The sequence below is a fragment of the Ranitomeya imitator genome, chromosome 9, assembly GCF_032444005.1.
Source record: "Ranitomeya imitator isolate aRanImi1 chromosome 9, aRanImi1.pri, whole genome shotgun sequence".
Classification (NCBI taxonomy): domain Eukaryota; kingdom Metazoa; phylum Chordata; class Amphibia; order Anura; family Dendrobatidae; genus Ranitomeya; species Ranitomeya imitator.
Window position 1 is genome coordinate 59,562,620 of NC_091290.1, and position 14,559 is coordinate 59,577,178.

Consider the following 14,559-nt stretch of genomic DNA (forward strand, 5'->3'; position numbering starts at 1 on the left):
TTACAATTTAATTGTGAAATAAATATATTAGATATAGTAGGCAATTCTGCCAGCCATGGATAAGTGGATGAATGAATGGGCCCGGTATTGTAGCATAGCTGCCGTTTCCAAGACTTTCAGGAGCAGGTGGTGGGTAAAACTTCATCACTGTATGAGATTTTTTTTTAAATTGTAATTTTTACTTTAAATTTTTCAAATTTTACAGGAAAAGAAAAAATTGGTCATTTTAGATTTTTCATCATTTAGAGGTCTACAACCAATCTTCTACTATAGTAGTAGTTAAACATTTTCAAGTGGATAAAGAATAAAATTTTACAAACAAATACACAGACTCAGACAAACGGAAAGGGGGGAAATGATTTGGAATGTTACTACCTAGTTATATCCATCTCATAGAGGTCATATATTTAACGTGACCCAAAAGGAATCCCAAGGAGACCAAACAAGGTTAAATCTCTCTACAGAATTGTCATTAAGGGCTGCCTGGTATTCAAAGTTCCTGATATCCTTGATGCGAGGATATAGATCTAGTTGGGAAGATGGAGAGGTTTTCTTCCAATGTAGGCAATCAAACAGCATGCTACTGTTAACATACAGTATGTAAAAGCAATCTAATGGATCTCTTGGATATAGATTCTGCTGAGGACTTAATGGGAGATCCACTCCAAAGACTTGCTTTTAGGAGGAGTTGACTATCACCCAGAACAGTTTAATCAGTGGACGGTCCCCAAAAATGTCAAATATAGAACCTTTAGTAAGTACACAACGCCAGCAAAGGGAAGGAATAGATGAGTCCATTTGATGTAAAAATTCAGTCGTATGGTACCAGAGATGAAGGATTTTGTACCGATTTTCTTTGTATGAAATACAAGATGCAGTCTTGGAGAAATGTTTGGACCAGAGCAGCCATTTTACCATGGTCAGTGTTTTGCCCACATATTCCTCCTATTTGAGCATATAAGAGTGACTAGTTTGGGAATCTGTGTCTGGAGCCTGTAGAATATTGGAAATACTAGATATTAAACCTCTTACTGTTGACCTACAGTATTCTTACACAGTCTCTTGAAGGAGGTAGGAATGGAGATCTGTAGACTGTGGAATAATGATGAGGCAAAGTGCCTACTTTTACATTATTTCAATAATCATAGGAATGTAGAATTTGCGTTTTATAGTTGTTTGCCAGCGAAGTTAAACAAGCCAGATTGAGTCCATACCCTTGTAAATGAGTGGGTTAAACGTTCAGGGAAATTCGGATGGAAAAGAAAGGAAATAAGGGCAGAATTCGTTGTCACACTGAATTTTTTAGAGCATACCCTCCATATATTTCTGGTATGCATCATTGGACCTAATAGGTCTATTGAAGGGGGATTGTAAGCCACATTCCAGATCTGGGAGTTGGGGTGAGTAAGGGCTAACCATAATTTTTCAATCTCCATCCATTTTGTATGGGCAGGTTTAGAAGACCACGATGGGATCGTGCAGAGGTGCGATGCCCAATACTAATGAACAAAGTTAGGAGCTCCATGGATATTGGCCCCTTCCTAGCATAATAACACCAACTCACAGCTGTCTGCTTTCCCTCAGCTCGTTAGTAAAAATAAGGGGAACCCTATGCCAGTTTTTCATTTAGTTATTAGCTAAATACAAGTATAGAAAACTACGCATGTAGAGCACTGATTATATATATCTCACTGGCATTTCTATCTATTTTACTCTTCACAGTTCCAGCTGTGTATTTACTGTACTTGTCTGATGAAATGTCTGGTTTCCTTTTGATGTGTGTGAAAAAATGGAGTGGCTCATGCACGGTCCGTATGCCGTGCAATTTTTTTTCTCGCACCCTTTGACCAATGTTATACAATGATTCACTGCTAATCTGTCAGAGTGCATTGTTATGTCTTCTCTCTTTGCACTCGTCCGACTTATACGCCAGTGTGAGCGAGCCCTGAAGGGGTAATTTGCAAATACGTGTCTGTTTAGCTGGTCATGTGCATTGACTATAGCATGATTTCCGTACATGTAGCCATGTAATAAATTGCTTCCCACTTTCTTGAGAACGATATATATGTGTATGATATATATTATACCGTAGTTCCCATGAAGCATCACCTGAAGAATCATTATCTTCCTGCTGTTTTCTTTATTATAAATTGTGTATACCATTTTTTTTCCATTTATTCAGATGCTATGTCTGTTGTAATCAGTATAAATATGTAATAACAAATTTGTTTCTAGGTTAAGAGGAAGAAAATGCGAACAGAGAAAGAGGAAGGCACTACTGAGAAAATGCTAAACATTCCACATATCACGTATGATCATGTTGCAGATGATCGAAAAAATGACACCTATTCAGTGGAAGCCTATGAGAACACAGGTAATATTGTCATTCTCAGAACTGTGTATATCCAAGAACATAGTCCAATCAGTCTTACTATATTTCAGTACCCACAGTCACATATAAAGAGGTTATAGAGGGCTTAGTTTTTAAGACCATAGCACCCCCCCAAAAAAAAAAAAAAAAATGTAACAGCCAGTTAGATGCTAACAGAGACAACTACTTGCCTTTTGTACCCTGTGCTGGCTCACAACGGTCACCGACTACTCTTGCCAGTGATTCAGCTGCTCCACGTCAACAGTGCAGCTCTTCTCCTTCCAGGCTGCTTTGTTGACAGGGTGTGACTGCTGATGTTGTGTTGATTGACAGCCTTCATCCCGCAGTTAAGTAGTGAGGAGCAGGCTGTCAAACGGCATGATGTCAACAATCACACCCCATCAACAGAACAGAGCAGAAAAGAAGCCGCCACTCTGTCCACGTGATGTCAGCGGAAGGTGATGAATTGCCTGCAGGAGTGGTCTGTGACCGCTTTGTGCTGGCAGAGATCTGAGCTGGGCACTACACTAGTTACCAACTACCTGCCTGTAAGGCTGGGTTCACACTGCGTTGTGTGAACCAGTTTAACGGACTACGTTACACCACGGCATAATGCGGTGTAACGTAGTCCGTTAACGCCGCCATTACTGGCAATGGCGAACGCATCGCTAGCGCACGCCCACAATGGGCATGCGCTAGCGATATGCCGTCATTGAGTGACGGACCCGAGACGCGGGCTGCAGCGTTTCCGGGTCCGTCACTAGTAGCGCACTGCTAGCGCAGATGGAGCTAGCAGATGCTCCATCTGCGCTAGCGCAGTGCCAAAGTTGGCACTTGCGTTATTGCAGTCCGTTTAACGGATTTGTTGAATGGACTGCACAACGCAAGTGTGAACCTAGCCGTAGTTCTTAGGCACATTGTAAAAAAAAATACCGTATATACTTGAGTATAAGCTGAGTTTTTCAGCACATTTTATGTGTGCTGAAAACGCCCCCTCCCTGGACTTATACTCGAGTAATTGTCCCAGAAGACAGCGGAGGGAGGGGGAGCGGCGGATTAGTGGGTCACAGGAGGCAGGAGCCGACGGCTGTGGCTAAGTTCTGTACCCGATGCTTATAGAAGTGAATATTCACTGCACTTGCAATGAATATTAATTTCTCTGTAATAGTGGACACTCTATCAGCCGCAGCAGCCGGCTCCACTCATTAAGGTAATGAATTTTCACCTCTCTCCACTCCTATAGGTGTGGAGAGAAGTGAATATTCATTATCTTAATGAGCGGTGGCTTGTGATAGCCCAGCCGCTGCAGCTGCTGGCATCAGAACAAGATGGAGCAAGGGCACGCAGGGAATATAAGTAGGATGTTTTTTTCTTTTTAATGCTTTTTTCATGGGGCCATGCATATAAGGATAGTGATGAGGATTAGTGTTGAGAGAGAATACTTGTTACTCAGGTTTTCCCGAGCACGCTCAGGTGGTCTCCGAGTATTTGTAACTGCTCGGAGATTAAGTTTTCATCCCCTCAGCAGCATGATTTGCTGCTACTAGACAGCTTGAACACATGTGGGGATTCCCTAGCGACCAGACAACCCCCACATGTTCTCAGGCTTGGTTAGTAGCTGTAAATCATTCAGCTGCGGCGATGAAAACTAAATCTCCGAACACTAACAAATACTCGGAGACCACCCAAGCGTGCTCGGGAAAACTCGAGCAATGAGTATACTCACTCATCACTAATGAGGACCCATGCAAACAAAAATGGAGATAAGGAGCCTTGCAGACAAGGATGGGGATGAGGAGCCATGCAGACAAAGATGGGGATGAGGGGCAATGCATGCCTGGCTAATACTCGACTCAATAAGTTTTCCCAGTTTTCCGTGGCAAAATTAGGTGCCTCGACTTATACTCAGGTCAGCTTATACATGCATATATACAGTAAATAGTCCTGGATAACCCCTTATAAGGGCTATATTGTAGCAATGCTGGTCTTGTGTTCACTTTTATACAATTGTGTAAAAAAGTGTTTACCCCCTTCCTGTTTCCTATTCTTTTGCATGTTTGCAACACTTAAATGTTTCAGTTCAACACACAAATGTAAATATGAATTCTTCAAATGTTATTCATCTTAGCTGCATATATAATGGTATTTAATTCCAGCTACTGCACACAACTCCTGCATGAATCCTGTAAATGTTATTCATCTTAGCTGCATATATAATGGTATTTAATTATTACAACTTACTCTGCTTGTCCTCCTATGCTATGAGGCCAAGTAACTTTTCAAATTTTTTTTATGAACCATGTAGGCCTGGACACTTATCTTTTCAATACACTTATTGTGTCCTACTGTCTCAACTTAGTCTGATTGCTAACGAGAGAGAGAAAAAAAAAGTAAGATCTAAGAGCTAGTCTCCTATATATTGAGACATATCCTGGGGAGGCATTTGTGCAGGGGGACATTTGTGCACATTTAATCGAAGTACATTTATCAAAGTACTGGCAGTTATAACATGGCAGTTAGACAGGGCAGGAAACGGGTAAGACAAATAAATCTATTCCCTGTACATTTGGAACACAACAAATATTCACCATATGCATTTGTATGATCTATATCCTGGCTCCTGCATTCACTCACATTCACTGCCCTTGCATTAACTCTTTACACTCCATCCATATCGGCCCCTCTGTCCTTTCCTCTCCTATGTATAGCACTCGCGCTCTGTTCACATTGCTAAATAGCGCAGATCCACTCAGTCCCACCATCGAACACGAGACGCTCTCACAAATTACTTAACCATCTGCTCACTCTTTCTATCCTCCTTCTCCTAGTCGCAGGAGACCTCTCTCCCAACCCCAGCCCCCCATGTTATAGCAAGTCAAACCTCTCAACTGCGACACTCAAAAACCCCTCTAACCTTAATATTCCCTGCATGCCTTCTGCCTCTTTCAGTTGTTCCCTTTGGAATTCTCGCTCAGTGTGTAATAAACTCGCCTTCATCCATGACTTTTCCCTTTCTAATTATCTTAACCTCCTGGCTCTTACTGAAACCTGGATCCAGTAGTCTGACACCACCGCTGCTGCTGCTCTTTCATATGGTGGACTACACTTTTCTCATACCCCAAGATCGGACAACAGAGCAGATGGAGGCGTTGGTCTGCTCCTTTGCGTTGGTCTGCTCCAAATGTACCTTTCAGGTTATCCCCCAAGTACCCTCACTTGTCTTCCCTTATTTTGAGGTCCATACGGTCAGACTCAATTCTCCATGCGAGTGGCAGTGGTGTATCGTCCTCCGGGCCCCTCCCATCAGTTCCTGGATCACTTTGCCACCTGGCTTCCTCACTTTTTTTCCTGTGACATCCCCACCTTCATCATGGCTTATTTCAACATCCCCATTGCTTTTCCCCTCTCCCCATCTGCTTCTCACCTTTTATCTCTAACCGCATCTTTCGGCCTCTCGCAGCATACTAACTCTCCAACTCATGAAGACGGAAACTCCCTTGACTTGGTCTTCTCCCGGCTTTGCTCAGTGGATGATTTCACAAACTCCCCTCTCCCACTCTCTGATGAATGAACCTTCTTTCATTCTCTATCAAGAACTACCATCCCGCTCAGGTCACCCCCACTTTCCACACTTATAGAAACATACAGGCCATTAAAAAACAGAAACTTTTGAAGAACTTGCAGTCATCGTTGGCCCATATCTCCTCCCTCTCATGTCCTGATTCTGCACTGAAGCATTACAATGAAACCTTGCAAAGTGCCCTGGATGAAATTGCACCTCCTACACATAGAACAACTCGGCACAGACGGCGACAACCGTGGCACACGCTGCAAACTCGTTTCCTGCAGCAGTGCTCCAGGTGCGCCGCACGCCTGTGGAGAAAATCTTATCTACCCGAATATTTCATCCTTTATAAGTTTATGCTTAAAACATACAACACTGCCCTTCACCTCTCCAAACAAACCTATTTCAACACCCTCATCCCCTCACTATCCAAAAACCCTAAACGTCTCTTTGACACTTTTCATTCCCTATTCAACCCAAGAGTGCAGTTGCCAACCACGGATCTCCATGCTAACGATCTGGCCAATTATTTCAAAGAAAAAATTGACCATATTCGACAGGAAATTCTCTCCCAATCCCCTCATATCATGCACTGTCCTCCCTCCCCCCTCCATCTAGCTCACTCTCTGACTTTGAACCAGTCACAGAAGAAGTAGTAATCCGACTCCTTGCATCTTCTCGCCCAACCACTTGCACCAGTGACCCCATTCCTTCACATCTCCTCCAGTCCCTTTCCCCTGCTGTCACCTCTCACCTAACAAAAATATTCAACCTCTCTCTCTCTTCCGGTATCTTTACCACCTCATTTAAGCATGCCATCATACATCCATTACTTAAAAAAACCATCCCTCGACCAAAACCGTGCTGCTAACTATAGACCTGTCTCTAATCTTCACTTCATCTCTAAACTCCTCGAACGCCTGGTCCACTCCCGTCTTATCCGCTATCTCTCAACTAACTCTCTTCTCGACCCTCTTCAATCTGGTTTCCGCTCTTTACACTCTACTGAAACTGCCCTCACTAAAGTCTCTAATAATCTACTAACAGCTAAATCTAATGGTCACTACTCCATGCTAATTCTCTTGGATCTCTCCGCAGCATTCAACACTGTGGATCATCAGTTCCTCCTCACTATGCTCCGCTCCATCGGCCTCAAGGACACCGTTCTCTCCTGGTTCTACTCCTATCTCTCTAACCACTCCTTCACTGTATCTTTAGCTGGTTCCTCCTCCTCTCACCTTCCCCTTACTGTTGGGGTTCCTCAAGGATCAGTCCTAGGTCCCCTCCCCTTCTCTTTGTATACTGCCCCTATTGGACAAACAATCAGTAGATTTGGTTTCCAGTACCATCTCTATGCTGACGACACCCAATTATACACTTCTCCTGATATCTCACCTGCCTTTTTAGAAAACACCAGTGATTGTCTTACCGCTGTCTCTAACATCATGTCCTCCCTCTATCTGAAACTGAACCTGTCAAAAACCGAACTCCTCGTGTTTTCACCCTCTACTAACCTAACTTTGCCCGACATTGCCATCTCCGTGTGCGGTTCCACCATTACTCCCAAGCAACATGCCCGCTGCCTTGGGGTCATACTTGATTCAGAGCTTTCATTCACCCCCCACATCTGATCACTGGCTCGCTCTTGTTATCTGCACCTCAAAAACATTTCTAGAATTCGACCTTTTCTTACTTTCGACTCTGCAAAAACTCTTACTGTTTCTCTTATTCATTCTCGTCTGGACTATTGTAACTCTCTACTAATCGTCCTCCCCATTACCAAGCTCTCCCGGCTCCAATCTGTCCTGAATGCTGCAGCCAGGATCATATTCCTCACCAACCGTTACACCGATGCCTCTACCTTGTGCCAGTCATTACACTGGCTACTCATCCACTCCATAATCCAGTACAAACTTATTACCCTCATCCACAAAGAACTGCATGGCTCACCACCGCCCTACATCAACTCCCTGGTCTCAGCCTACCACCCTACCCATGCCCTCCGTTCTGCTAATGACCTGAGCTTAACATCCTCAATAATCAGAGCTTCCCACTCCGTCTCCAAGACTTTTCTGTGCCAATTCTTTAAAATCCCCTACCCAGGTTAATACGATTAATCCCCAATCCCCACAGTTTTAAGCGTGCCCTGAAAACGCATTTGTTCAGACTGGCCTACCGCCTCAACTTATTAATCAAACTATCCTTGTGTGGCCCATTCAAAAAACTTAAACCATAATCGGGTTCCTCCCATCATGTTCTCATACGTTTTATGCATTTAATAGCCCTCTGTGTCTGTACTGTTACATACTTAGGCTTTAACCGGTTCATGCAGCTTTACATGAACACCCGATTCTTACACTATGGTTGGTCCAAACAACGAAAGCAGTTGTTACCATCCACCTCTCATGTGAGCTTGCAGCAGGGCCCTCATTCCTCTTGGTATCTGCTTTGATCTATGTGTTTATTATTGTGTTTATTATTATGCTGTAATGTTGATTGTCTGTACAAGTCCCCTCTAAAATGTAAAGTACTGCGGAATATGTTGGCGCTATATAAATAAAAATTCTTATTATTATTAGACAAAGATAACCCAAGTAATCACATAATGCAGTTTTAATCATTGGTCTTTATTATTAAGGGAAAAAGAAATCCAAACCTACAGGGCCCTGTGTGAAAAAGTGATTTGGATTTCTTTTTCCCTTAATAATGGAGATTTCCATTTAAAAACTGCATTTTGTGATTACTTGGGTTATCTTCATCTATCATTAACATTTGTTTGGTGATCTGAAGCATTTAAGTGTAACAAACATGCAAAAGAATTGGAAATCGGGAAGGGGGCAAACACTTTTTCACACAACTGTATGTTGCTAGAAGACCTTTAAACCACATGTTGGCCTTTAAATATAATTTAATTTACCCATATTTTATAACACAACGGGGCCGACTCATCAAATTGTTTTTGCCAGAGAGATTGGCATTTGAGAAACTTTGAAAGTTTTAGCACAATGTGAAATTGCAGATATTTTGTGTTTTTGTTATTTTCGCGCCAGCTGGAAGCATTTCTGCCAAATTGAGTGAAGCCGGGGGTGGGATGGGGTGCGTCTTGGCCTGCCTGTCAAATTCATAAAAAGTGCTAGCATTTATTATGCCACAAATCCTACTCCAGTCTCTGACTCTGTCTATGGCTGGAGTAGCATTTCTGGAGAGGCATGCGGCATTGAGAAGGTGCGCTCAGTTTATTAAGTGGTGTATGCCTCTTAATGAATTCAGCACATCGTTCTCCCAACAAGCGATTCATTAACACTGGGGTGCGCCATGTCAGTCTTAATGAATCGGCCCCTAAATCTACATAAAATATTGAGGTACATTGTATATACTGTATATTTGGGAACATAAAGATGATCCAGTGTCATGGGGGGTCATGACATGAGTAGCCAGCATTATAAAATGTAGTAATTTTGTAATGTGTTAACCCCTGCAGTAACAAAAAAGACCTTTGGGCTCCTGGATATTGGCACAGGACCTTTCATCAGAACCAACAGTTTCACCGATGATCTTGAAATGGAAGGAGATACATTACTGACTCCCATAACGCACATTTCAGAGTAAGATCTTGTACGTTGGTTCGGAAGACGTCATTGTGAACGGTTTACCAATCACAGGCTTAATGGGTCTGTCCACAATTCTTGTCTTGTCACAGGCTACGAGAACACCACCGAGCGGCAATAAAAGTTATTCGCAGAATGCAGTATTTTGTGGCAAAGAAAAGGTTCCAGGTGCGTTCCTCTTAACCTGGAAGCCAATCTTATTTCCAATGTCGAGCTTCTGTCTGCAGATTTCAAAATGCAGACTGCATATATTATAATACTGTAGATCTCTTAGACCTGATAAGGTTGGTATACTTATTTTGAAAATCCTTGTTAGAAGAGCATGTTTATTAAAATGAGCATTTTAAGTCCCAAGGTAAAGAGTGAGAGATTGCGTGAGTCTGTGTATTCAATCTTCACCCACCCAGCCTGACTGACAGCTGCAGCATGTACTGAGCAGTGTGAGCAGCAGGGAGGAGGAGCCCTGAGGAAACACCAATCAGGCTGGGTGGGCGGAGATGAAGTTCAAACTTCAAAAAGAATTCTACAGCCATTCGGATATAGATTTTCAGACTACCTACTAGTTATGTCTGAGAGAAAATTTATGTTTGCAGAATGTATTGTGAAATCTGGTGACTGATCCAATTTAAGATGATCATATGTGGTCATCTAGGACTTAAAGGGGTTGTCCAGCCTTAGCCGAGGCGACAAGTCTGTAATCACTGTATGTATGCAGACTCGTGAATCCTCATATCGTGTACTGTGAGGATTCTCCGGTGCCGGGAGCAAAGGTGATGTGACTGCTATCATGTGATTTGCATAATCCGAGCCACTTTCCGACTAGACTGTGTCCGGGCCTCACTCAGCACAATGGCATTTAGTGAGGCTGCGCCCATCTAATCAGTACATGGCCGCTTGTATGCAAATCGCACACTTGTAGTCATGTGCTGACCACTGCTGGCTATGGAGAATCCTCACAGTATGCAGTGCACGCAATGTGAGGATTCACAAGTCTGCAGTCACAGTGACTGTAGTCTAAGGATCGGCAACCTCTAAGTGCAAAATCACAACATTTCAGCACTAAAAGTTCTTTAAAGAATGCACCCAAAACTCAATAATGTTCATACTGCGTAGGAAAACACGACATTGATTGGGGGAATGATAATGTCCAGTTCTCAATTTAATTTTATGAAACCATAACAGAAAGACATTACAGAATTCTAATTTTATGGTGAATGTGAATATGTCCTTTTTGAGTTGTACCTGTAATTAGCATTTGAAAGACATTTTCTGCCGTGCAGCCCGTCAGCCAGTTGTCACCCTCTGCCGCGGTTTAATCTTACTTGTCCTTCTCTTTCATGGAAGAATCGGATGTGGTTTTAATTTCATCCGAACTCTGATCATTACAATAATTTCACAACTTCCTCTCATGGTCCGCACGCCATTAATCTTTCTCTATTTCCTCTTATTTGCAGCAAGCAAGGAAGCCCTACGACGTACGTGATGTCATTGAACAATACTCACAAGGTCATCTGAATCTGATGGTCAGAATCAAGGAACTACAGAGGAGGTGATCAGCAAATGTTTATTAAGATTGATTGAGGTTTTATACAGGTTTATAGTGGGGATCCCCGTTGTAAACCCAAACTCATTTTATGCAGAACAGAGAGCAGTGACCTGGATTAATTCCCACTTTGAAGGTCCCAGTACTTCATGCAATACATAGCCCGCTTATTGATTTCACTGGAAACTGCAATACCTCATGTTTCCTTTGGAGGCAGTGCAGCAGGATGAAACGCTTGTTGCCAGGTTTTTCAACAAATAGCTTATTGCTGAGAGTCCCAGGAACAGGTCATCTTTTAGTCCGCATATTACATAGTAGCAGAGTTACTAAGGTTGAAGGAAGACTATAAATCCATCTAGTTCAACCCATAGCCTAACCTAACATGCCCTAACATGTTGATCCAGAGGAAGGCAAAAAAAAAACATGTGGCAAACAGTAAGCTCCACACTGGGGAAAAAAATTCCTTCCCGACTCCACATACGGCAATCAGACTAGTTCCCTGGATCAACACCCTATCAAGGAATCTAGTATATATAGCCTGTTTATACTTTTCACGAAATGTATCCAGTCCCCTCCTAAATATAAGTAATGAATCACTCATTACAACATCATATGGCAGAGAGTTCCATAGTCTCATTGCTCTTACAGTAAAGAATCCGCGTCTGTTATTATGCCTAACCCTTCTTTCCTCCAGACGTAGAGGATGCCCCCTTGTCCCTGTCTCAGGTCTATGATTAAAAAGATCATCAGAAAGGTCTTTGTTCTATCCCATCATATATTTACACATTAAAATAAGATCACCCCTTAGCCTTCGTTTTTCCAAACTAAATAGCCCCAAGTGTAATAACCTATCTTGGTATTGCAGACCCCCCAGTCCTCTAATAACCTTGGTCGCTCTTCTCTGCACCCGCTCTAGTTCAGCTATGTCTTTCTTATACACCGGAGACCAGAACTGTGCACAGTATTCTAAGTGTGGTCGAACTAGTGACTTGTATAGAGGTAAAATTATGTTCTCCTCATGAGCATCTATGCCTCTTTTAATGTATCCCATTATTTTATTTGCCTTTGTAGCAGCTGCCTGACACTGGCCACTGAACATGAGTTTGTCATCCACCCATACACCCAGGTCTTTTTCATTGATGGTTTTGCCCAGAGTTTTAGAATTAAGCACATAGTTATACATCTTATTACTTCTATCCAAGTGAATGACCTTAGATTTATCCCCATTAAAGCTCATTTGCCATTTATCAGCCCAAGCTTCTAGTTTACATAAATCATCCTGTAATATAAAATTGTCCTCCTCTGTATTGATTACCCTGCAGAGTTTAGTGTCATCTGCAAATATTGAAATTTTGCTCTGAATGCCCCCTACAAGATCTGTTATGAACAGGTAATTCAGAACCACAATGGACCTTGAAGTTCAGAGCACACAAGGTGACCTGACATTTACCAAAAACATAGGACAAGCTCTGAGACGTGGAAACTCTGCTGACCGCAATCCCTAATCCTAACACACCACACTAGAGGTAGCCGTGGATTGCGCCTAACGCTCCCTATGCAACTCGGCACAGCCTGAGAAACTAACTAGCCCTGAAGATAGAAAAATAAGCCTACCTTGCCTCAGAGAAATTCCCCAAAGGAAAAGGCAGCCCCCCACATATAATGACTGTGAGTAAAGATGAAATACAAACACAGAGATGAAATAGATTTAGCAAAGTGAGGCCCGACTTACTGAATAGACCGAGGATAGGAAAGATAGCTTTGCGGTCAACACAAAAACCTACAAACAACCACGCAGAGGGGCAAAAAGACCCTCCGCACCGACTAACGGTACGGAGGTGCTCCCTCTGCGTCTCAGAGCTTCCAGCAAGCAAGAAAAAACCAATATAGCAAGCTGGACAGAAAATATAGCAAACAAAAATAACACAAGCAGAACTTAGCTTATGCAGGATAGAGAGGCCACAGGAACGACCAAGGAGGAAGCAAAACCAATACTAGAACATTGACTGGAGGCCAGGATCAAAGCACCAGGTGGAGTTAAATAGAGCAGCCCATAACGACTTAACCTCATCACCTGAGGAAGGAAACTTAGAAGCCGCAGTACCACTCACGACCACAGGAGGGAGCTTGGCCACAGAATTCACAACAGTACCCCCCCCCCTTGAGGAGGGGTCACCGAACCCTCACCAGAGCCCCCAGGCCGACCAGGATGAGCCACATGAAAGGCACGAACCAGATCGGCAGCATGGACATCAGAGGCAAAGACCCAGGAATTATCTTCCTGACCATAACCTTTTCACTTAACCAGATACTGGAGTTTCCGTCTCGAAACACGAGAATCCAAAATCTTCTCCACAATATACTCCAATTCCCCTTCAACCAAAACCGGAGCAGGAGGATCAATAGATGGAACCACAGGTGCCACGTATCTCCGCAACAATGACCTATGGAACACGTTATGGATGGAAAAAGAAGCCGGAAGAGTCAAACGAAAAGACACAGGATTAAGAACCTCAGAAATCCTATATGGACTAATGAAACGAGGCTTAAATTTAGGAGAGAAAACCTTCATAGGAATATAACGAGATGACAACCAAACCAAATCCCCAACACGAAGTCGGGGACCCACACAGCGCCTGCGGTTAGCGAAACGTTGAGCCTTCTCCTGGGACAATGTCAAATTGTCCACTACATGAGTCCAAATCTGCTGCAACCTATCCACCACAGTATCCACACCAGGACAGTCCGAAGACTCAACCTGCCCTGAAGAGAAACGAGGGTGGAACCCAGAATTGCAGAAAAACGGCGAAACCAAAGTAGCCGAGCTGGCCCGATTATTAAGGGCGAACTCCGCCAAAGGCAAAAAGGACACCCAATCATCCTGATCAGCAGAAACAAAACATCTCAGATATGTTTCCAAGGTCTGATTGGTTCGTTCAGTCTGGCCATTTGTCTGAGGATGGAAAGCCGAGGAAAAAGACAAATCAATGCCCATCCTAGCACAAAAGGCTCGCCAAAACCTCGAAACAAACTGGGAACCTCTGTCAGAAACGATGTTCTCTGGAATGCCATGTAAACGAACCACATGCTGAAAAAACAATGGCACCAAATCAGAGGAGGAAGGCAATTTAGACAAGGGCACCAAATGGACCATCTTAGAGAAGCGATCACAAACCACCCAAATGACCGACATTCTTTGAGAGACGGGGAGATCCGAAAAAAAATCCATAGAGATATGTGTCCAAGGCCTCTTCGGGACCGGCAAGGGCAAAAGCAACCCACTGGCACGAGAACAGCAGGGCTTAGCCCGAGCACAAATCCCACAGGACTGCACAAAAGAACGCACATCCCGCGACAGAGACGGCCACCAAAAGGATCTAGCCACCAAATCTCTGGTACCAAAGATTCCAGGATGACCAGCCAACACCAAACAATGAACCTCAGAGATAACTTTATTCGTCCACCTATCAGG

The 14,559-nt window shown here is 43.3% G+C and overlaps 1 protein-coding gene across 3 annotated transcripts in view; it reads left to right on the forward strand.

The window, feature by feature from the left end:
* Positions 1-14,559, forward strand: part of KCNQ1 (potassium voltage-gated channel subfamily Q member 1) — a 155,855-nt gene that overhangs the window by 129,041 nt on the left and 12,255 nt on the right. For all 3 annotated transcript variants that reach the window (XM_069740281.1, XM_069740283.1, XM_069740282.1), the window contains exons 11-14: positions 2,236-2,374; positions 9,418-9,541; positions 9,637-9,712; positions 10,999-11,093. In XM_069740281.1, the coding sequence (XP_069596382.1) occupies positions 2,236-2,374; positions 9,418-9,541; positions 9,637-9,712; positions 10,999-11,093 (434 nt within the window). The remainder of the gene's footprint in view (positions 1-2,235; positions 2,375-9,417; positions 9,542-9,636; positions 9,713-10,998; positions 11,094-14,559) is intronic.